The 25,994-nt window shown below is 41.1% G+C and overlaps 1 protein-coding gene across 1 annotated transcript in view; it reads right to left on the bottom strand.

The window, feature by feature from the left end:
- Positions 1-25,994, bottom strand: part of LOC126356026 (arylsulfatase B-like) — a 100,470-nt gene that overhangs the window by 20,583 nt on the left and 53,893 nt on the right. The window contains 2 exon segments of the mRNA XM_050006680.1: positions 13,218-13,421; positions 13,424-13,469. Coding sequence (XP_049862637.1) covers positions 13,218-13,421; positions 13,424-13,469 — 250 coding nt within the window.

The following is a 25,994-nucleotide window of genomic DNA, read 5'->3' as shown; positions in this document are numbered from 1 at the left end:
GCAAATGGACGTCTAAGGGGCAATAGTTACCGAAACTCGTCCTACACGGACTGATATCTGCACGCTAGACTCTCACGGACTGATATCTGCACGCTAGACTGTGCCACCAACCAAAAGAGAGATGATCTTTCCTGAGGACGTTGGTGCTTCGTACGGAATCGGTTTCAGACGCTAATAATATGACGCAAGAATTGTGCGCCTATTGCTACAACAACCGACAAATTTCGGAAGCCTTTTACCGAAGACACTTCAGGAGCAAGATGCTGATCAAGAGACGAAGAAACTTATCTTTTTGCTTTTCCATGTGTCAGTGACAGAGAAGATTAGCCAGCCCACAAAGAGGCATAAAATCGATTTAGTTTTCCGGTCATAGCAAAGATTCGGCAACTCATAAGAGCTGTGAAAGATGGTCTAGGCGTTAGGGACATGCAACACCATGTGTGTGTACGTGTGTGTGTCGACTGCTTTACGTTGGACAGACTGACCGCAGTATTGATCAGCAACGTTTACAACGCGAGAGGTGATTACGCCTACAGTATGCCGAGAAATCAATGCTAGCCGAATTTGCTCAAGAAAACAAGCACTGAACTACCTTCGATAAGAGACTTATTATAAAACGCGGAAATGGTTTCCCGGACTGTGTAACACATGAAACAGTCGAGGTAATAACATTCAGCAACATCCTCAAAAAGACTCTGGCCCACATTACCTTATACGATGCTGGACTAGTTACCAGTGACAGCATAGGTTGTTTCACCGCTATACGACGTGTTAGCGGTATAAGTGCAATGCTGTTGCTAGTAACAGAGAGCAGTGTGCTAAACATTACATCAGTATTTACTTCATTTTCAGGCTAATAATTAAAGCTATTAGGAGTAGTATGTTTTTAGCATTGTTGGCACCTCCAAGTACATGTGGCAAGAGTAAGCCATCAATGCAAATTTTCCCCTGACCATCAGGTCAGTGTTGAAATGTGGATGAGTGGATGCAAAACGATGAGTTTATACTGATAGGTGTAGTCCACTTAGTGGTGCTGTTATGCATGCGTAGAAGAGATCAGGTAGTAAATTATGCTAGCTGTTTGCGGGAAGACAGTAGGATGCAAAAAAAAACTGAAATGGGTACATATTAAAGTACCAATGATCACAAGGTCTTCACTTGAGAAACCTAACAACCTGCGTGAGGAGAATAGCAGCAACCAAACGACAGTCACCATTTGAGACTGGTCGAGAAAGACACACCTGTGAGCTCATCGATATCTAACAACTAGATAAGAATAGAAGCACGTGAAACTTTTATTAAGTTATATCACCATGAGACCATGCATTCGTTCAAATTTTCTTAAGTTTATCACCAGGTTCCGAATGTCCTCGCTGGCAATGAATGTCGTGCAGTGAATGTCTAACTATGTAGCTGTAAGCCATGAACCAATTCATGTGGTAAACCTTCTGGAACATCCAGAGTTCGTGCACATATTGATAAAATTTAAAAAAAAAATGTTCTTAATAAAAATTATAAGGAATGAGCTACACTGTTCTTAATAAAAATTATAAGGAATGAGCTACACAATGTGCCTAACGATTGAATATACTTGCTATCTTTTATACACTCACGCTCATAAATTAAGGATAACTGAAAAATGTGGTGCCACACAACGTGGCACTACACAAAAATGGCGAGAACAGCATAGGTGCATGGGGAACAAACACCACATGGACCTGTAAGTCTACGGTATTGGTGATACGTTGAAAAAACCGTTCCGAAACACATGTGCTACAAAACGCCGCTGTTTCCTGCGCATGTAACCCGCCATCAATACGGGATATGATCACCATACACACACACATAGGCTTCACAACAGGTTGGCATAGTCTGGATCAGGTGGTCGAGCAGCTGATGGGGTATAGCCTCCCATTCTTGCACCAGTTATTGTTGGAGGTCCTGAAGTGTAGTAGGGGTTTGAAAGTGTGCAGCGATACATCGACCGAGAGCATCCCGACGTGCTCGATGGGGTTCAGTTCTGGAGAACAGGCAGGCTACTCGATTCACCTGATTTCTTCGGTTTCAAGGTACTCCTCCACGATGGCAGTTCAGTGGGGCCGTGCGTTATCACCCATCAGGAGGAAGGTGGGACCCACTGAACCCCTGAAAAGACGGACGTACTGGTACAAAATGGTGTCCCGATACACCTGACCTGTTACAGTTCCTCTGCCAAAGACATGCAGGAGTGGAGTGTAAGCGCACCAATCATAATCCCACCCCACATCATCAAACCACGACGCGCATACAGGTCCCTTTCAAGGACTTCAAGGGGTTGATATCTGGTTCCTGCCTCACGCCAGATGAAAACCCGGAGAGAATCACTGTTCAGGCTATGCCTGGACTCGTCCGTGAACATAACCGTGGACCACTGTTCCAATGAACATGTACTGTGATCTTGACACCAGGTTTTAGGGGCTCTCCTGTGACCAGAGATCAGCGGAGTGCACCTTGCAGGTCTCCGGGCGAATATCCCTTGTCATTTCAGTCGTATGAAGACTGTGTGCAAGGAGATAACTGTTCCAGTTGCTGTGGTAAGGTCCCAAGCAAGGCTACCTACCGTACTCCGTGTCCGTCTGTGGGCACTGATGCTGAGATATCGGTCTTCTTGTTGTGTTGTACATTGTGGGCATCCCGTATTGTAGAGCCAGGACACGTTTCCTGTCTGCTGGAATCGTTGCCATAATCTTGAGATCACACTTTGTGGCACACGGAGGGCCCGTGCTACGACCTGCTGTGTCTGACTAGCCTCCAGTATTCTACCTCTCATAACGTCATCAATATGTGTTCGTTTAGCTATTTTTAACATACAGTCATCATTAGCACAGCTGAAAACGTCTGAACACTTACTCGCTGCACCGTACTCTGATATGCACCAACCAACCTCTGCGTACGTGGACTGCTGCCAGCGCCACCGTGCGACGACCGCAAGTGAGATGCACCGCATAGTCATACCCCGAGGCTTTTTAAACGTGCAAACTGCCCACCACTATGTGTCAGCATTATCCTTAATTTATGAGCATGAGTGTATATGCTTCTCTACTTACATGATCTACCTATATGGTTCTGATAATGGTGGTTTAATTAATTTAAACAATATTTCGGCTTTTTCGTACGTTAAAGAATCCATGTGATTTCTATGTAAAGCATGCAATCCATAGCGTCGCCTCGTCAGCTATTGCATCACTGTTGCTTATACAGAACCTTGCTGATGTTACTGTCATTGTGAGTTTGATACCACTCTACATAGCAGTCTATTAAGCCCATGTCTATTCATGCATCCATGACTTCTGTAAGATATCTCTATTTTAACCTATTTACTGTGGTGAAACTTTTGTGTCTGTCTACAGCCTTATCCCCCCCCCCCCCCCCACACACACACACACACACATTCATCTGTATTACGAAACTAACAACTGTTCGATACCTAAGGTTGTGTCCTATCAAGCCAAACCCATCTTTCAGTCAAGCATTAAATTGCTCTCCTAATTCGATTCGGTACCTCTTCAGTGTACCCATCTTCGCCGTTCTTCTATAGCATCAAATTTCTGGTGCTACTATTTCGCTTTGTTTGTACTATTAATCACTTCTGTGCAAGACTGCAAATTCTGCAGGTAGGATCGACCCAGGGACCAAGATGCAGCCCTCATTTTCACAAAATATCTTTAGCATTTTAATTTATATTAGGTGAATCGCCAGTCAGTTTTTTTTGTCAAGAAGTGTCGATCATTTTTGGCATAAATGCATTTATTGATATGGCGGTAAAGAATCCTTATCTCTCTTCAAAGCTCACACGTTTCCCGAGGCTCCCGAAATTCTTTGAAACAGCTCTAAAAAGCCTTTTTGCATGGTGATCATTCGACTCGTCGCTGTCGCTTTTTTTTGCATTTCATGGTTTCTTTCTGATAACTCTAATCGTGTTTCTTTCAGGGGTACTTACAGCATCAGAAACAGCAAGAAATGGAGATATTCTGTGGGGGAGGGGGGAGGGGGGAGGGGAATAGGCAGCCTGACTATCAACTGGAATGCATGAAGCCAATGCGCAGAATGGGCACGTGCGTGATCCTGCTGGAGGTGCCAGCTCTTTTCTGGCCATAGATTGGGTCATTAGCCACCCACAGCATCATGAAGGTGACAAGCGACGGTCTGGCAGAATTCCTTTGTGATATTTTGGCATTGCGAGGCGTATCCTTGATGCAGTACGCCTACAGAGTCGAAGAAAACGGACAACATGACCTTAACATTAGTGTGTGGAATGCATCTTGGTCCCTGGGTCGGTCGCACCCGCAGACACACATCTCACTGCCTGTGATCATAGTCTTCAGGAAAATGGGGCTACTTTTTTGACCGTCTAGCATGAGGACCGCGCTTTTCCATACGGCTTCACTTCTGCTTCTTTATCGACAGTTTCGGCATACATTTCGCGGAAAATATCCCCATGCCAAAATAGTGGTCAAATTTGAATTTACCGATCCGCTGTTCAGCCTAATGTCACTCAGAAGTCCTCACTCTGTGATACGATATTCTTCAACGACCACAGTCCGCATTTCCTAAATGACTGTCATTTCGGCTCCTTGATGCTCAGTCTGAACGTGGTTCGATGTCTATTGATGTGCGGCCATCTTTGAACTGGTTGCACAGCTTCCCTGCCCGTTGAGTTTCTCATCGCATCTTCTCCGAAATCCTGTTTGATTCCCTTGATTCCCACTTGGACATCGCCGACGTTTTGTCAAAATCTGATGTAATATCGCTGCTCAATTTGTTTCGCCATTTTACAGCTTGTTCGAATCCGACAAGCCCTCACTGAACTTTCTTACTCATGGGTCTGACTAGTTTCGCTTGTGGGAAACAAATTCACGGGTGCGTAAGTCCCAAGTCATATCCAACGTAGAAAGTCTGTCGCACTTATTAGTTTACGTGGGGAAAAAGATGTTTTGAGCCTTTTTAAACATATCTCATAAACACAGAAAGCAGGTGGGATACAGTGCATGCAAGTGATCACCAGCAGTGTAGAAACTTACGGTATTTATCTGAAAACTAGGATTCGAGCTACTAAATAAAATCACTGATTTTAGCGTGGCTACGTAACTTCCGCTTCCTAACGCCACGACAGAATCTTGCCGTAAGAGAGTGCAAAAATTTAACAGAACATGGAGGATGCTCCGCTGAACAATTTGAGTTAGGGAACCTGAGGTCTGAGAAGCCAGCGTAAAGACATAATAGGAATAAAATCACAGTCCTGTGTAGTTCGTTATTTACATTTGTTACAGTTAACTGCAAATAGTATCACTGACATAATGAACGTACCTTTTGTACTGTATCTTACAAAATGTGCTGGAACTAACCGTCATCAACCTCAATGCAAGCATAACACCGGCGAACAAGATTCTGACGCATCCTGACAAGTATCATTGGCGGATTTCTAATAACGTCACAGGCAGCTACATTACCGGCAACTAACTCCATCTCCATATCCACTGGGGTCTCATACACAATTGACTTTAGATATACCGACAGGAAATAATCAAGGTCCATGGACTAGGATCCCCCCTTCCAATACAACTACAAGGGAATACTTCCTAGTTACCGGGCTCATCCTCCTAGTTTCCTTGCAGGAAATAAAGAATGTACATATAAATAGAAAGAGCATGTTAGTTGTAAACAAGCGTGAAAACAGTAATGCTAGACAACGAAGTAGACAATAAATAATCACATTGCGTGATGAGGATGAAATTATGGTGAGAACAACACAACACCCATTCCCCGAGCGGAGAAAATCCCCCATCCGGCCTGGAATCGAACCCGGTCCCGCCTGCATGGGAGGCGAGCAGGTTACCACGCAGCCTTTTTTTTTATTATTAGTTCGTTGCGTTTGGTCTGGGCGGACGTCACAAGACATGCGCTGAAGTTGATCGTTGACTCCTTGATTCATTTTTTTTTTAATTACAGAGAGCATGCAGCCCTCTGAGCGAACACGCTGAGCTACGGTGCCGGCATGTAAGGGGGCGGACAACGAAGTAGACAAGAATACTTTCGTACCTCCTTAAGCTGGCTTCTCCGACCCTAGGTTCCCTGCCTCAAGCTGTTCAGTGGAACGCTCTCTATGTCCTGTTCCATTTTTGCACCCTCTTACGGAAACATCCTGTAACTTGTGATAGTACTGTTCTTTTGTTAATCCGAATTCGGGAGCAGCATTCCTCCTGGATGTGGCTAGTTAATTTTAGTTGTTATTCCCGACTACGCTCAGAATTGGAAGCGCAGATGCAGTACAGGTAGAATGAATGGCTAAAAGCCTGTTCAAACGGTTCAAACGGCTCTGAGCACTATGGGACTTAACAGCTATGGTCATCAGTCCCCTAGAACTTAGAACTACTTAAACCTAACTAACCTAAGGAAATCACACAACACCCAGCCATCACGAGGCAGGGAAAATCCCTGACCCCGTCGGGAATCGAACCCGGGAATCCGGGCGTGGGAAGCGAGAACGCTACGAGATGCGGGCTAAAAGCGTGTTACGTATACATTTTCAATGATAGATTTTGGATCACGGGCCCCAATAATGGAACCCCACTCGAAGTGTTAGTTATCATTTAATTGCCAGATATCGACGATACCAGACGAGTGGTAGCCATAGATGAAATAGTTTAAATGTATGTAGCAGGTTCAGGTAATTTTGCGCGTTTCAATGTCATTTCGATCTCTGTGTGCGCGATGGCACTAGCTTCAAACGGACCGCAGACCACGCAACGGTTCCCGATGATTGCGTCAGGTATTACAGCACTCCGAGGAAAAATGGTTCAATTACAAGTTATGTTTTGCAGAAATTAATTGGTAAATTAAATATTGCGATAATGAACGACATTTGCAGAAAACACAGAAGGGCTTCGGCCATCGAATACTGAATGTGGAGTAGCATCATGCGCCAATTTTGCGGGTGAAGAGCGTCCGAAATTTCGAATGTTGAATAACAGATATTGATATTTCAGCGAAAATTGCATCTAGCTCCGAAGATTGCAGTGGTGTGATGCTACACTGCCAGAAAAAGACGAAGAGAGGATTGTCATGAACTTAATTGTGTCTGATTTTTTCCGCAGGGCTATTTCAACGGAGTGAATACTTCATTATTTGCTTTCCTGTCATTTAGAAGGGTGAATGAGGGCCTAGACTAAATCACAAAGCAGCACATTTTTGTAAATAATAAGAAAACAAACAATGCTAAATATAAAATCCCAAATCCTAAAACGAGTTGTTGTGGTGTCTTGAAGCGGTCGCACTTGACAGTGAGCAGAAAGTCGCAAGACTCTACCAAGATAGAGTACGTAGCGAACTAGCGAAAATCGTTTTTTCCACTTAGGAAACTGTTAGATTATGAATATATAAACTAAAATTGCCATAACTTATTTCGGAAAACGACGTAGTTCACTTTCATTTTGAACTTTGTCATATTTGAAAATGCTTTAGTGGCTGATCTGTTCTACGTTATGCGATTGGGAGTAATCAGTACAACGCTTATTCAGTTCTTAACGTGTTTAATCCATACTTTCATAGTTGTACCATTATTATTAAACACGGAAATAACTCTACCTATTACGTTTTCACGCCTGAACCGATTCCGGTGACATTTGATATGGGGTAGCTTGAACCCTGAGAAAGATCATTGGCTACTTTAGAAAGTTGTACTATCTTTCATGGTATTATTAAGACTTTTAAATACGGTGTAGGTGAGTGGGATGCGAACAACGCTGGTGCGATAGTCGGCGCCCTTCAGTGATTATAGATTATTCCGCGGAACTGGAAATATAGTGTTATTGTGTGCGTGGTATATGATATTGAGTTGCTACACCACTTTGCAAAGCTGTAAATTTTCTGTGGTGATACAATAATAAAATCCGATGGCAAGCCCGAGAACTGCATTTAAAACTGTTACAACAAGCCTCGTGACCGTAAGTATGATTCAGAGCATAGTTCAAAGCGAACTCGAATTGTGTTGGTTTCTCGAATTCAATATAACTCGCAGCACTCTCATGTCCGCCAGAACTAGGATGCAGAATGTCAGGTGGCCTTAAGAGCTAGAGAGGCATCATAACAGACGCGAGCCCGACGCATTTTAAATGTAGAATGTCATGCGTCTGTTACAGCTTCCGATACGTTGAGCCTCATTTAAAGACTGTGCGGCAAATAGAAAAAGACGTCGTACCTTTACATGGCGAACCTGGGAGGCTTATGGTGAGGCTGCATTAGAATATTATCTTTCAATTGACTATGTTTATTATAAATTAGTCATCTTAGTGGGATGGATCAAAATATAGGTACTATGATGCACTGTAATTTGAGATACAAACGGTTGGTACGTGTTTCTCTGGTAGCAAAATCTCTCATCCAGTACCAGATGTGCCAGAGGAACCTCTAAAAGCTCTACTTCTTTAAGAATGCATTGAATTGAGACATTTTTTAATCACAGTAAATACGATGCATGGGTTGAGATTCTATTTGCAGCAAAATAGAAACACATCCATTACCTACCTGCATACCGGCCTTGCATAATTTTTTTGTGTATTTGTCTCTACATCTCTATATACAGAGACGCGTATAAGTTGTCGTCTCACTCATCATGACTACTGATACGCGAGCGCAGCTGCGGTTAACAGTTAGTGTCAGATATAACACTCTTATCATAATGACTGTGGCGCAAAATATATAGAATGGCTGGTTAAGTATAAGAAAGTGCCTGATGGCCTCAAACTTTTGAAGGTTGCAGCAGTGTCTATAAAGGAGGTGCTTCTACTACACATTTAGAATTACACATCATCACTAGATTAATCACGGATTGGGCAACAACACGTCATACATGTGTATGGAGTTATCTACCTAGCCCATTAGACAACTGAGTATCGTATTGTGAACACCTCACACATATGTAAGGGGTCATCATCTTTATACGTAATATAACTGAGTTTCAGATTCTTATGGATGAAACAGATGCCTCCATACATATTTATAACGTTTTGTCACGAAAACACTTATTAATCTGAAGATGATTTATGAATCGAAAGTAGATGCCTCCATACAAATTTATGACATTTCGTCACGAAAACACTTATTAATCTGATGGTGATGTATGAATCGAAACTCGTAATTGAAGGAAGTGGTAACCACACAATCTGTGACTTCCGTGTATTTTTATAGCATACTTCGCGCTAACGCAACCTTCAAACTACGTAAAAATGGGTGCATAACTCTTACGTGGCTTCACGTCAAACCTCGACTGTAATCTCATCAATGTCAATAAAATTTACCAACCACAGTGTAACGTACGATGTTATTTGATTTTATTTCCAAGAGCAGCAGTTTCAACATTTCACTATGCCATCTTCAGGCACCATATGCGTCTCTGCAAACAAGACGAAAATATCATATAGAGTCATAAATACCTGGATGTCATGAATTCAGCCGGCACTCTAGTGCTTCATTGTAAGACTTGATAGCAAAAAAGCTGCTAACAAACAACTGTAAGAAATTTTCGTTTTTATTTGGGTAGATGCATAAGTGGACTGAATATGATTCAGTCACATGCTGAAACTGGTAGACTTCAAAATAACATAAAATAACATCTTAAGTCACATGCCTGTTCGTGAATTCCATTGACATTGACAATTACTAAATCATTCGATGATCATTGCCCATGATGGACTAACAAAGACAATCTTATTAGGATGAATGAAACAATAAATAATATACAATGAATGAATGAACCATGCCGGTTGATGCAGTGATGCTTGGGAATGGGTAGCAGGCGATTACATCTAAATCTGTGTATGCACACACATATACTTTGCGGATAAGGGCATGGTGGAAGTTACTAAGCATATCAGATTTTCTGACCATTCCAGTCGTGTGTGCAGTGGGGGAAGAATTACGGCTTCGATGTTTCTGAGCTTTCAGTATTCCCATTCTAACCGCTGTAAGTTGAAACCGCGATGGATGACGACCAACAGTTCTACTCTGTTATGAGCTCGACCTGAACAGGCCCATAGCCAGCTCCATGTGGCCCCAGGTAGCATCGGTGTTGTAGACAGAGCAGGACCAGCATCGGTCGCTGGTCGAGGGTGTTCCAGTGTGTTCCCAACGTTAACTCATTTCTGGCTGTGCACCGTTGCGGTGGCGCACCGGGGCCCTACTTCGAGCCACACAAGCTTCGAATACATCAACCAGTTTAGTTCAAATTCTTTCGGTTGTGTTCACGTGTCTCCTTTCCGAAATAACGGCACTATCTGCAGTTACTTGGCATTTCCATAATCAATGGTCTCCTCGGTCTGATGATTCATCAGGGCATGGCCATGTTCTGTTCTATTTCGCTTCAATCCCTTATCGGCAACTTGCGAAGTGCAAGCTGATTCGCTAGCGTAGACTGTATGGTCAGCACATTGTTTTAAAAAAATTTCTTTAATGCAATTTTTATGTTGGACACACACTGCAACACCTTCTAAGCTCCGCATGGTCTTTGCTGAACGAACTTCTGACCCAAATGAAATTTTGGAAAATTTATGTTAATCATATTTTTTGCGTTCTTGTTGTGGTATTACCACAGTAACTTCATCCTTAACACATCTTTCACCGAGAAGTGAAATACCACTTTTTATACATCTACCTTTGAAATCTTTTTAAGAGAAGGAAATATTTTCTTAAAAATTTGGTCCTCTGTTTTATCCGTTAGTGACTGAATTTCCTAAAATTCTGAAACACGTATATATTTTCATTTCTGAATGAGAAACGCAATTTCAGCTTCAAAATAGCCTTATTACCGACTTATACTATAAGAGCCTTTCTCCCTATTTCACCTCCATAGGGCTCAATTTTCTAGAACAGTGAAACACAATCTTTATTTCCAAACAAAAATTCAGATTTTAATATATTTAGCTTTAAAAATTCTTTCATAATTCAACAATTTCATATAACATTAGTGATGATTTTCCAAAAGCCCTGAAACACTTCTATTTTAACCGAGAACTGTAATATCAGTTTTCATAGATCTAGTTTTAATAATTCTTAAACAGTTCTTTATTAATAATCTATTTTCTTAAACCTCTCTCCCATTATTTTACGCTCATAGAGGTCATGAGCGATTATAGTGCTATTACTATATTCATAACGGTTTCTCTGATAACTAAAAATATGACTGCGTTTATTATTGCACTGATTTGCTGTACGCCACAGATGGATTGGAAGAATTTCTACTGCGTTTATTATCATTTTTATGTTTCTAATTTCGTAGTCTTGAGATATTAGCTAGCAAGTCAGTAATGGAGTGACTATTTACGGATAGTCTTTGACCCAGTCGTATTCAGAGCTGGGTCTGTATTCAACTAACATTTTTTTCCCTGTAGATTGAATCTTCTGATGTCTCCTGAGAAAACTGAAGGGAAGTTGAACTCACATTAATATTTCCTATATTATAAAGTATAAGACCAATACGGGGGTCCTTTATTAGAATATTTGTAGCTAGTTCTCGTCCTCGCTATTTATGTAAGGAAAGAGATTTTCATGAATTCAGGTCCTAGTCACATCCAGTCCCCCTTAAATTAAGTTGAAAATTTTAGCCGCTGAGTTAATGTACACAATTTCCGCTGACAGTTCTACTGCAGGAAGATTGCTTGAAATATGCAACATGACGAAAACAGCATTTGCACACACTTGAATATTATTTACTCCTGTTTGTATAATCATTATAGTTAGTGGGATGATACTGACATTCGTGAATATTACTTTTAGATCTAAACGACGATGTCATTGAGGTGGCAAATTCCTATGAAACACAAAATTTTTAGTGACTGCGTAATGAACTGATGGGCAGACGTTACGCAACCGCACACGGAAGTTTTAGAATTTGGAAGAGACTCTGATGCAAATAGTACAACAACTGTTTCTACAGTTTCAAACACTAACACATTAAGACTGTAAGAATTGTAGTCTGGATAGTGAGCATCAAGTTCACTAGTTAGTGAAACGTCCACGATAGATGCAGCACGTATGGTAAGTTAACCTATGTTTCAAGAATCTTTTTACGTAAGTCGTGAAACTATCACCGCTTCTAAGTGGCTGCAAATGTGAATAATAAGCATGGTCTAAAACTAGTTGTGAACCACACTTCTTTTGGAAATATTTTCCTCCGGAACAGAGGCTGTGACGCTGATAATTTCCTACAGTTTTTTCAAACTTACCAGTGAAACTACCATGCATAATTTCGTACTCCTGATTCATTCGTATGAATATGCACCACCCCATAATCGACGCTGCACTTACGAATATATAAGAAATTGAATAGTTTTTCGATTAGGTTTATCATTTCGAGAGAGTACGCACTGACCATTATCTCATTGTTTCTGTGGTCTTCAGTCCAGAGACTGATTTGATGCAGCTCTCCATGCTGCTCTATCCTGTGCAAGTTTCTTCATCTCCCAGTACCTATTGCAACCTACATCCTTCTGAGTCTGCTTAGTATATTCATCTCTTGGTCTCCCTCTACCATTTTTACCCTTCATGCTGCATCCAATACTAAGTTGCTGATCCCTTGATGCCTCAGAACATGTCCTACCAATCGATAAATTCTTCTAGTCAAGTTGTGCCTCAAGTTCCTCTTTTCCCCAATTCTATTCAGTACCTCCTCATTAGTTACTTCATATATCCATCTAATCCTCAGTATTCTTTTGCAGCACCACATTTCGAAAGCTTCTATTCTCTTCCTGTCTAAACTGTTTATCTTCCTTCTTTCACTTTCACACATGGCTAGACTCCATGCAAATACTTTCAGAAAAGACTTCCCGACACTTAAATCTCTCTTCTTCAGAAACGCTTTCCTTTCCATTGGCAATCTACAATTTTTATCCTCTCTACTTCGACCATTATCCCAAACAGCAAAACTCGTTTACTTCTTTATGTGTCTCATTTCCTAATCTAATTCCCTCAGCGTCGCCTGCTTTAATTAGACTTCATTCCATTATCCTCGTTTTGCTTTTGTTGATGTTCATCTTATATCCTCCTTTCAAGACACTGTCCCTTCCTTTGAACAGCCCTTCCAGGTCCTCTTTCACTGTTATCCTCGATGAAACATTTTTCAGCATTAGTTACATGGATAATGCGGATGCCGCTTTTTTGATTGGCAGTGTACCGCCACAACTCACCGGCCAGTATGCGCCTGTTGGGGTCGCTGATGTAGAGGAACCTGTTGATGACGTCGTGGGGCGCGTCCAGCCACTTTGCGGCGTCGCCCGCGTGCACGGCCTGGTGCGCCAGGTACAGGAACAGCGGCCTCTGCAGGTCGTGTTGCTGGATCAGACGCTCCGCCTCCTCTGTGAAGACGTCCGTCGCGTACCGCCCGGCGAACTCCAGGCGGTCGTCATGTTGCTGTGCATGTCGTAGCCTGCGCCGATGTCCTGCACGGAAAAAAGCAGTTCTCCTCTGGGTCGTGGGCAACCTTGACGTAGTCATTCCGCAACGTAAAGCAGTCACTTGTGCCGGACACTTCTTTGTATAGTAAGGCAGGGTGACAACTACTGAACTACATGAAAACAAATGTAAATTATTTACAAACTACGATGTGCACACACCATGTAAACGTCACTTTTCCGATGTAGGTTATGACGCATTCGATAAGCCTGCCATCATTGGCGATGATGTGGCGGAGACGGAAAGCGAAATTCTGCATGACCCGCTGAAGTTTCGGAACGTCAGTGCTGTCAATGTCCTCCTGAAGAGCTGTTTTCAGGTCAACAATGGTTTTGAAGTTATTGCTGTACACCTGTACAAAAAGGTGTCGCATCTGTCCCAATCGGGAGAATACGACGGCCGATCGAGGATCATGCCAATGGCTTCTGGGTACCCCAGAGCCAGAATGCACCCCCAAAGTGCTCCTCTAGGACATCACTCTCATACTTAGGTACGGTCGAGCTCCGTCTTGCATGAACGACATCTTGTCGAAATCAGGGTCACTTTGGATAATGGGGATGAAATCACCTTCCAAAACCTTCAATTACCGTACGGTAGTCACTGTGATATCAAGGAATATCGCAACGATTATTCCGTGACTGGACATTGCACACAAAGTGACCCGTTGAGGGTGAAGACACTTCTCGATCGTGGAATAACTATTCTCAGTCCGCGCTAATTTTGCTCATTGACGAACCCATCTACATGAAAGTGAGCTTCGTCGATAATCCAAATCATACGTACATACTAATTCCCAACGGTGGAGTTCGAACGTCCTAACGCAAATCGTTCAGAAGTAATGACAATCTTATTTCATATAGTACAATAATTGTCACTCTGTATATATAATGTTTCAGAAGTGAAAGTAAATACTTCAGAACGTAGTACCACAGACTAATTCGATTAAAACAGTCTATTTGAATCCAGTTTTACAAAGGACACAGCTGCATGAAACTCAAATAAATACTGGCACAAAAGACCAATCATCGAGCTCAGAGCTGATTTTCAAAAATTCCACCTCCAGTTTCAATATACTTACGGATTTTTTTGGCACCACAACGTGTAAGTCTTTCTAGGTCATCTTGCCGTTCTTTTACGATTTTTAAGTAAACTTTTCCACTCCTTTTGTCATTTTGTACAATGATGTTTTCTCTTAATTTTCTACTGGTACTTAAACAATGAAAATTTTATCTTCTAAGACAAATCTCAGCAACTAATGTAGCGTATGCGGCACACCAACACACACACACACACACACACACACACACACACAGGTACTGTTTTTCGCTAAGATTATTTCAATAGTTTTCTGGGTAGCCGACTGCAGTTTGATCGTCTCCATATCTCTGTTCTTAACCTGCAGTCTCTTCACTGCCACATGTTCACTGCATCAGTGGCCTACTGAGTTTGTGGCATGAGGTTTCCCTTGGCAATATCTTTCTGTTTTTCTCGGTGCACCATCTCATGTAGAGGAACCTGGCCCATTTCCTTCTTCTCAATTTCAGTCACAAATAAAGTGAAAAAACTCAATAGCAGCTTGCTTATATCTCCCTCCTTCTTCTTTATACCTTATATTTTCATTGCTTCCAGTGCTGAGGTAAATTTACAGACCTGCTCCTAAATTAGCGCGATGTTAGTGTGATGTGCTATCTTGCTCTACCGCTAATCGTAGCTAGATTCTTCCTACAGCATTGCCATATGACGCTGTTCTCTCCACAAACGTTCTGCGGTGGTCGTTAAGATGTAACGCCACACTTTCTACATTTGCCAGACTGTGATAAATGTAATCTATGAAGCTTCTTTTTTCGGTGGTTTATTTCTTCCATAGTCATTTACTAGACTGATCATATATCGGTTTCTAGGACTTTTTGAGAATGTTCTCCCAGATTACTGTATGTTCCAGTTCTTATAGTGCGTTATTATCTCCCCCAGGTGGCTACCTTCCAGCAGGAAATCCTGTTGTGGTTCGGTACTGGGATGTGGCCCGGCTCAGGTGTCTCTATAGCACTACTCAGCACAATGTCCGAGAATTTTTGGCTTAGTTGTATCATACTCCGTATCAAAAGTGCCTGGTATTTTACTTGGGTTTTGTTAGCCCAGGGTACATCTTTTATGGCGGGAGGTTTCATCCTTCCAGATGTACCAGCCAATAGCAGCCACTATTTTCCTAACCAAGCTTTGAACCACAGGGTTTAGTTGAGCAAAGTACCATATTTTTGGTATTTTGGTGTTGACCAAATCTGCCCTCTGTCTTTGTTGTGTTTAGAGTCATCTATTCAGAATACTCTTCCGATTGGCATTAGACTAGTTTTTCCTGAAGTTTGCTTTAGAGTCAGACACTGTTTCATTCTCCTATGTGTTGTTATTGACTTCCTGATGGTCCTAGTCCGATCACACTGATACCCGCGTCATCTGCATATGCTACGCATTCAGTTATACTTGAATACAGATTTATTGTCTGATGTTTGCAGTTCACCATTATAATTAATGCGTCAACTGCAATAACGAAGAGCGGCATTGACATGGGGTTGCAGTGTCTAACCGACGTCTCATTGGCTATTTCTCTGGTTATCTGTTCATTGATCAGATTGTTGGAACTGGTACGGTTACATATTTTTAATCATTTTAATAGGTTTTACTTTCAGTCCTATATGGTTCGGTACTTGGAACAAGTAATGCTGAGAAATCCCGTAGACGGCCTAACTTAGATTTAACACTAAAATTCCAGCCTGTGGTCGCGATATAGCGAAGTAAGACGTGATTTCTCTATAATCTGCTAGACGTTTAACCTATTGTTCGTCCTTTTACTGATGCTGTCTGCCTATTATGTATGATCTCCCCTAGAACATTCTTTATTCTAGCTTCAATAACGCGGGCCACAAGCTTATAAACACAGTTCAGGAGAAAATGGGACATAGTTTATTTAAATCTTCATGTAGGCGATCTTTCGGAATCATGACTATAAGGCTATCATTTAAACTTATCGGTATTTGCTTGGCTGCTAAGCTCATTGTATGTGCGTCCAAAGCAATATTCCAATTAACAGCATACAAAAGCGGCTTAAGACATTCCATTGACAGACCATCATTTCAGGGTGGTTTATTAACCTACACCTTCCGCGGTGAACTCCGAATATATTCCGCGATTACTTTATTTGTTAAACGATTTGTATCGTGCTCATTTAGCGTTATTGAAAATAGTTCTCATTGTAGTAGTTGATTCTACGTTCATACTTTGTACACTGTACAGTTGTGCACAGTATTCCGTGACATATTACCTTCATTCAGCCTGAGATGTCACACAGCTGCCCTATTACTTTTCAATCTGTTAATAAATTGTCCTCTTGTGCGATATTTCTGTTTCCTGAGATGCAACGATAGTGAAGATTCGTGGGAGTTACTGTTACTATGTATGGAAAGCATTTTAATTTCATCCATTAGTCTTCTTTTAAACAGTGACAAAGTTGACTTAATTCTTTCGACTTCTATGAAACTTTCCGCTCCTAGAAGTGTATCACAATACAATTCACGAAGGAATCGAAATTCGGTAATTCGTTTCTGCAGCTGATTTCCTTCATAACTATAAGCCAAAATGTAGCTAATGAGTCGATGTTTCTCACAGCATCACTACCACAGCAATATCGATTGAAATGTGTGCTGTTAGCGCCAAATGGTCTACCATATTTCTTGCACTCGTTTACGTAACTCCTTCTTCTCAATTCTGTCTTGTCAATCGAAAGGTACAATGGTACACCAAGTGGACTCAGGAATATATTGGCCGGATTCAGTAGCTCATTTTCTTCGCCACATACATTCTATAGTGGCGTAGCTGTAGCACTATGATAGGAAAAGCGTTGTCGATCTCCCTTCACAATTTCGCAAGCCTCCTCTAATTCTAAATGAACTACATCTACTTCTAAACTGCGCTTTTGATTAAGTTTGGTCTTTGTCTTTTGGCTTTATAACACCATTAAAATCTCCGCCGACAACCGCTTCATCCAAATTTTTTGGTAGGCGATATAGCATCTCATCTGGAGGAAATGGGCTCGTTTTCACGCACGCTGGTTCCCGTATAAGTTCATAAATCCAGTGCCGTTATACTCAGAGCTCTGACAGTTGAAGTGGCCTCGGTGCACGTGCTTCGCGCGTCCACGACGGCCAATCAGATCATCAGATTTTGGTTAAGTTATCGTGACGATGCCCCAGTAATACTGTCGCGTTAGGCAACCCCTGCTTTCAGGCAGTGGTACCGCGTGCTTCATTCAGGTTTGTGTGTTTACATGTGCGCACCACTAATTTTGTGAGTTTCTTGCTATACGTGTAGAAAATGGCGTCCTGTAGTGCAAAGAAAAGAACTTCTGGAAAACGAGCTACGCTGAAATCTCAAGTACGCTAATTGCGCGTTTACTTTGAAAGCGAAAGAGACACTGGTGGGCCCTTGACACCAGTGAGTGATGCGATTGGCAGGGTGGCAGAAGCATTGAACACCTACAGTGACAGTGAAGAGAGTCTCTTTATGTTACTGAATCATGTGGTGCGCAAACCGATGCTTCTTCACACGTACAATGCGATGTTTGTCGATGAAATCGGAATGCCTACACATTCATTGGAAGCAGTTCTATTAAGGTGTATACCGTTACGTAAAGCATGCGACGGGTACGTTTACTGACAGGTAAAAACAGCTTCACTCGCCTGTTATAGAAGTGCCGTACTATCATCACCAGCAAGGAAAATCACAAGTAGAAGCTATGCAATTAAAATGTATATCTTGATAGATAATCAGTTGCAGGCTCCTGCTTTCCAGGAAATGCTTCCATGTTCGTGGCTCCACGCCAAATTATCGCCAGATCGCGAGGTTGTTTTCCTAATGATACGTACACAGAAATTGTGAGTGTGGTATATATGCCTTCCCAGGTTGCTTGTGGTGCTCCAAAATACTATGCTTTGAATCTTTTTGTGAATGTACGTATTCTCTTGAAGAATAAAATTAAAAATAAAAATACTAGAATTTGTATGTTTTTGATTTCAGTTACTGTTAACTATATAAAACAAGCGATGAAAAATTCTATTTTAAATAAGATTTGAAATGCTGTCGAGTAAGAGCGTGGTCGGCATTACATACAGATGGTAAAAGATATCGGCTCAGTACTTTCACAACACGACAGAGGGAACCTGTGTCCTTCGTGCAATCTTCATAAAGCATTGTTGTTGTTGTTGTGGTCTTCAGTCCTGATACTGGTTTGATACAGCTCTCCATGCTACTCTATCCTCAGCAAGGTTCTTCATCTCGCATTACTTTCTGCAACTTACATCCTTCTGAATCTGTTTAGCGTATTCATCTATTTGTCTCCCACTACGATTTTTACCCTCCACGCAGCCCTCCAATGCTAAATTTGTGATTCCTTGATGCCTCAGAACATGTCCTACCAACAGGTCCCTTCTTCTTGTCAAGTTGTGCCACAAACTCCTCTTCTCCCCAGTTCTATTCAATACTTCTTCATTAATTATGTGATCTACCCATCTAATCATCAGTAATTTTCTGTAGCACCACATTTAGAAAGCTTTTATTCTCTTCTTGTCCAAACTATTTATCGTTCATGTTTCACTTCCATACATGGCTACACTGTATACAAATACTTTCAGAAATGACTTCCTGCCACTTAAATCTATACTCGATGTTAACAAATTTCTCTTCTTCAGAAACACTCTCCTTGCCATTGCCAGACTACATTTTATATACTCTCTACTTCAACCATTAACAGTTATTTTGCTCCCCAAATAGCAAAACTCCGTTACTACTTTAAGTGTCTCATTTCCTAATCTAATTCTCTCATCATTACCCGACTTAATTAGACTTCATTCCACTATCCTCGTTTGTCTTTTGTTGATTTTCATCTTATATTCTCCTTTCAAGACGCTGTCCATTCCGACCTCAAAGTTTTTATTTATTTTCCATGTATTTTAATTTCTACTCCTAATTTTTCTTTTATTTCCTTTACTGCTCGCTCAGTATACAGATTGAATAGCAACAGGGATAGGCTACAATCCTGTCTCACTCCCTTCCCAACCACTGCTTCTCTTTCATGTCCCTCGACTCTCATAACTACCATCTGCTTTCTGTACAAATTGTACATAGCCTTTCGTTCCCTGTATTTTACCCCTGCCACTTTTATAATCTGAAAGAGAGTATTCCACTCACCATTGTCAAAACCTTTTCCATGTGTACAACTGCTAGAAATGTAGGTTGGCCTTTCCTTAATATTTCTTCTAAGATAAGTCGTAAAGTCAGTATTGCGTCACGTGATCCAACATTTCTACGGAATCCAAACAGATCATCCCCGAGGTCGACTTCTACCAGTTTTTCCATTCGTCTGTAAAGATTTCGCGTTGATATTTTGCACCTGTGACTTATTAAACTGATATTTCGGTAATTTTCACATCTGTCAACACCTGCTTTCTTTGGGAATGCAATTATTATCTTCTTTTTAATGTCTGTGGATATTTCACCTGTCTCATACATCTTGCTCACCAGATGGTAGAGTTTTGTCAGGACTGGCTCTCCCAAGGCCGTCAACAGTTCTAATATTGTCTACTCCCAGGGCCTTGTTTCGAATCAGGTCTTCTAGTGCTCTGTCGAACACTTCACCCAGTATCGTATCTCCGATTTCATCTTCATCTACATCCTCTTCCATTTCCATAATATTGTCCTCAAGTACATTGCCCTTGCATAGACCCTGTATATACTCCTTCCACCTTCCTGCTTTCCCTTCTTTGCCTGGAACTGGGTTTCCATCTGAGTTATTAATATTCATACAAGGGGCTCTCTTTCCTCCAAAGGTCTCTTTAATTCTCCTGTAGGCAGTATCTATCTTACCCCTAGTGAGATAAGCCTCTACATCCTTGCGTTTGTCGTCTAGCCATACCAGCTTAGCAATTTTGCACTTCCTGTCGATCTCATTTTTGAGACGTTTGTATTCGTTTTTGCCTGTATCATTTACTGCATTTTTACATTTTCTCCGTCCATCAACTAAGTTCAATATTTCTTCTGCTACCCAAGGATTTCTACTAGCCGGCTTCTTTTTACCTACTTGGTCTTCTTCTGCCGTCACTACTTCTTCGCTCGTTCTTCTTCTACTGTATTTCTTTCCCTCATTCCTGTCAACTGTTCTCTTACGCTCTCCCTGAATCTCTGCACAACCTCTGTTTTAGACAGTTTTTTCCAGGTCCCATATCCTTAAATTCCCACGTTATTGCACTTTCTTCAGCTTAAATCTATAGCACATAACCAATAGATTGTGGTCAGAGTCCACATCTCCCCTGGAAATGTCTTACAATTTTAAACCTGGTTCCTAAATCTCTGTCTTACCATAATATAATCTATCTGATACCTTCTAGTCTCTCCAGGATTCTTCCATGTATACAACCTTCTTTTATGATTCTTGAACCAAGTGTTAGCTATGATTAGGTTATGCTCTGTCCAAAATTCTACCAGGCGGCTTCCTCTTTCATTTCATACCCCCAATCTATATTCACGTAGTATGTTTCCTTCTCTCTCTTTTCCTACATTCGAATTCCAGTCACCCACGACAATTAAATTTTCGTCTACCTTCACTACCTGAATAATTTCTTTTATCTCATCATACATTTCATCAATTTCTTCATCATTTGCCGAGCTAGTTGGCATATAAACTTGAACTACTGTAGTAGGCATGGGCTTCGTGTCTATCTTGGACACAATAATGCATTTACTATGCTGTTTGTAGTAGCTTACCCGCATTGTATTGTTTTTATTCATTATTAAACCTTCTCCCGCATAACCCCTAGTTTACTCTTAATTGTTGACTGAGGTACAAGAGAAGAGACGTGAGTGCAGCCTACGCGTCGCGTTTATCAAAGATATTTGATGCCGACTGCCAAACGTTGGTTCATCGTTAAAAATGAAGATTGGATACTTCAGGAGAGCAAATATGGGAGGCACCGCAGAAGGCTTTGCAGCGACTAGAAAAAGAGGAAGGTGTGCAGGTACTGGATCGGACTTCGTTCTGGCGTAACCACAAGCTCCGGAACGAAGATGAGAAACGCAAGACCAGATGAAGTGAAACAACGTCGGCCAATGGTGAGCGGAATAGGACCGCACCACTATTGAAGCGCCTTCAAGATGAAGTGAATATAATCGCCGCTCTTGCCAGCCTATCCATTCAAATCGGCTGAGTATACGGACAATATAGGTACAATTGTAGACCGGCACTCGCAGATCAGTTATTAGCAACGTGTGTCTAATTTAAAGGGATTTAGCATAGCCAAGAATATTACTGTTTGCACTTCGCTCATCGTTTGTGACTACTCCTTGTTAATCTCGGATTATCGTTAATCTGCTTTATAGAAATGAAACTTCTAAAGTTTTTTATTGAACTGTTGTACAGCATTCCGAGAACGCCGCATCCTTTAGGCACCCTATACGAAACAAGTGGGCAGAACCCAACAGACCTCACATTCGCCTTGCACTGTGCTGGAATTGCAGCAACGTAACTACCTCTGTTAAAACGTTGAGGCACCACCCCGTCCCAGTACATGAGAAACTGGCGAAAAAAATATGAATTAAATGAAAGTGATAATTTCTCGTGGAGAGGCGCAATAGAAGTGTATCCAATCTCTCAGGAGAACACAGATTCCTAGGAACACTATACGAGCAATTATGTGACTAATAAAAAATTGCATGCTTGGCCGAATTGGTAATTCTACCTCCTAGCTCTATAGCGCTCTTTAGATTAAATGGATCTTATTTGGATTTAACTTATTCCCCAACATAAACCATCAGTATATAATCGAACAAGGCACAATCCATCTTACTATTAATGAAGCGTTTGCTTGACTATAACACTCGCCAGTAATACTTTAAATTACTCTTCATCTGTAAATAACGTCGTAATTGTTACTGAGTTGTATCGCTTATATAATCCAGAGTCTGGAGTATTTATATTTTTCTTTTGTGAAGAATTCGCCCAGTATAATTATGTATCGTATGGATATGTAAGTTAGCATGTATCATAAATCCGCTAATAAACTAAAATATCTTATCTCGCATTAAAATACAACCTTGAGCATGTGATAGTTGGGACTAACTTTTATATACCATCAATTACTTGCAAATCCATAAGTGTTGAAAAGATTCAGAATTTAGATATTTTCATAATGTATTCTGACATCCAATTCGAGAGATACAAATTGTTTCTAAGGCAACGTAGATAAACTTCTTTAGGAACCTCCTCTGATTATTTGTACTGCAACTCATGACTGTTTAATATAATCTTCAGATATATATCAATTCATTCCTTTCGCAAACCTTTTAGAAATATTCTCGCCATCTCTAGTATTTAATGTATCGTAATATTTCAATTCCAACCTCTTACGAAGTCGTTTCAGTGTTTTAAGCTAACAGGAGATATTCATTTAAAATGACGCTCTTTCTTTTAACTGTTCTCAATGTCATTATCTAAATCCAATCGCTGATTCGAGCGCTCTTACGCAGTTTACTCAAAGTTGCTTTTATTTTTAACTCTTTCCCTTTGAAAATCAATTATTGAAAAATCGCCGTGGCTATATGATAATTCGGGAACTAGAATTTATTTTCAACCAATGAAAGTTTATTTTCTTTCCTTTTAAATCTAAGTGCTTTGTAATGATCAAACGCCAAGTGTGAGTGAGTGACGGTCAAAAAACCTAATATCCCACACTAAACTAGAAGAAATTCGTATGGACAAATGACGCTATCTATAACAACACACCTCAGATTAGTGTTTTCCTGTGCTTTATTCGCCAGTCCAGAAAAGCTTCGAGAATAACGCTAGGTAAGCAGTTACTCCACCTCTAAAACAACGTTACAACCACGTACTACGATTTCTCAACTAACTTAGAATGAGGCTTTGTGAATACCATCTAACCAAATGCAACACCCAAATCCACTGGTATGTGTATTAACTAGTGTCGCAGAAACACTAAACATATCACTTGAGACAAAATCACTGAACTCAAGCCTTACGTATCGTCATATTTTAAGGACTCACGAGTTCTACAATCAGATACCGAAATACCCTTGTCTAAACACGTGCCAACTTAAAATCACTTGGCCTTTCGTCAAAGGTTATGCAAAATACAAAGAGACTGACTCTGACAAAATTCAGAAAACAATTACACTCCCCATACCTTGGGGAGTACTCCTTGCATTTTAAACACATTTCTACAAAATCGCGGAAAATTACACACTGACGAAATAATCGATACAATTTTGCGCTAGGTAGGTATCGATCAAGACTCTTTTAGGCGTGTCCTAACTCATATGCAGTAAGACATATGTCATCTTACTGACCCAAGCGCGCTATCTGGTCAGCTTCTCAAAGACGACTTACTGAAACCCCCTTGAGTGACATAGTTGAGCTGTTAATTCAGAAACATGTGGGCTGCTACCTTTATTAAAATAGAGAATCTCATGGCCACCAGTTGCTTTTGTAGCGGCTGATTTCTGACGCCCCCAAGCTCTGTTGTCGGGCAAGATGCGTGGACGATCTTTGCCTATCGTACGAATACATGCGTGGCTAGACACAGTATGGATTTTTCTAGAACTTATGTATCACAATAGACTTTAGTTACAATGAATTCAAAATGTCACATGCTCTTCGTGGACTTAGGTAACTTCTTGGCTGCTATTACAGTAGACTGGAGTGATGATATATTTGACGACACGAACACCGCTTTTTTCCGTTGTATCCTCGCGCTATTCCTATTGGAAATGTATAGTTTTACGTAAAAAAGAAGTAGCGAGAAGAAAAAGATCTCCACTTTAAAACAGCTGCCAGAGCAAATTCGATGCATTTCGAGGTCTCTTGCTCGTGAATACGCAGAAAACTTGGTTTCCAGTATGCCTGGAGATGCCAAGCTACCATCGAATCTGCGGTTGACGGAAAGTATTATATACTGTAACTGCATTTTTCTTTTGTTCACATACGTTACACATATACGCTTTAGATTATTGTCGAATAGATTTTTCTACTGATTAACCACACTACGATCTTGCATAACAAACTGAATTAACTTTATTTATAAATCCATTGCATTTTACGTTGTCACAAAAACAGTGATGTGACATCTTACCACGACAGAAATAGAAAAATAAGACGTAAGATTCGATTTCAACACGGGACTTAAAACTTCGAAATTTTGCTATTAGCGACTGTACTACTAACTCACTTCTTGTTACGATGACCATGTGGAATGATGAAGTTTTACCGTCAATTTCTCGAAAACAATTAAGTGTTGATATCTAAGCCGCAATAGATTTAGCATCATTTTCACGGTTACTTAAACGTGCAAAGTTCCGACTGTAGAGAGCGAACTAAAGTAAGTTCCCCTTGTTATAGAGAATTACAGTGACAATAAACATGTTATGATGCGTACAATTATGTGGTCTATTATAAATACTAAGACAATAGGCAGCAGTTATGAATAAACCACCACCACAAGACGTTCAGAACATTTCTGAATGTCGTGGCACCATGAACCAAGCGTCTCCGTCCCGGACGGTTACCAGCCTCGCTTTCAGCCTGCTGAAGAGGTCAACCCAAGATCTTCTTGATTAGCTCTTTCCACCTGCTCCCTGCTCTTCCTCTTGATCTCTTCCCTCGATATTCTCCTAGGTTTTGTCCATGGCTTCTCACAATATGGTGAATGAAGTGGAGAATTTTTTGGTTGACTCGAGAAGAAGGCTCCTGGAGATGCTGCGTTGCTCCATAATTGGCACGTTTGTTGTTCTTTTGGCCTATTTCATGTGCAGCATCGTGCACCAGCACCAAAGCTCAAATGCATGAACACAGTGCTTGTCTCTGGCCTTAAGCGTCCATGTTTTGCAGCCATAAAAGAACACAGAAGCACGAGCGTTTCAAAAAAAAAAAAAAAAAAAAAAAAAAAAAACTCAGCTTGGTGGTCTTCGTTGTCGCTTTGTTCTGCCATATTTCCGTGATCTGCTTCATGAACACTCGGCCAAACGAGATCCTCCTCCTTACCTCATGTTCGCTGCTTCCCGTGTCGGTTGACCCAAAGTAGACGGAAAAATACACGACTTCCAGTTTCTGCAGTCGACATGCAAGTTTAGTTCCTCGAACAAATATCGTGAACAAATAAATCAGAATACCTCATCAATTTTGTTTTACACTGTGTTCACTGTTTTCTGCAAAACTTCAAATTATTATCACCTCGCAGAAATAGCACCGCCACCTGTTCGAAAAGAGACAGCTGCGAACAAGTGGAAAAGAAAATTACTCATCCTCTGTATGGCCATGAACCGCATCCGCAACGACTGAAGTCAAGGAAGAACTTCCTTAGCACATCAAAGGAACCTAGAACCACTGCTGAGAAAGCTATACTACAACTACGGACGGTTGCGACCTGCCTTGCCCCTGGTTGGAAAAGAATTTTTGAAGC

The sequence above is a fragment of the Schistocerca gregaria genome, chromosome 3 (genome assembly GCF_023897955.1).
Source record: "Schistocerca gregaria isolate iqSchGreg1 chromosome 3, iqSchGreg1.2, whole genome shotgun sequence".
Taxonomy (NCBI): Eukaryota; Metazoa; Arthropoda; class Insecta; order Orthoptera; family Acrididae; genus Schistocerca; species Schistocerca gregaria.
This window is presented reverse-complemented; position numbering and strand designations above follow the sequence as displayed.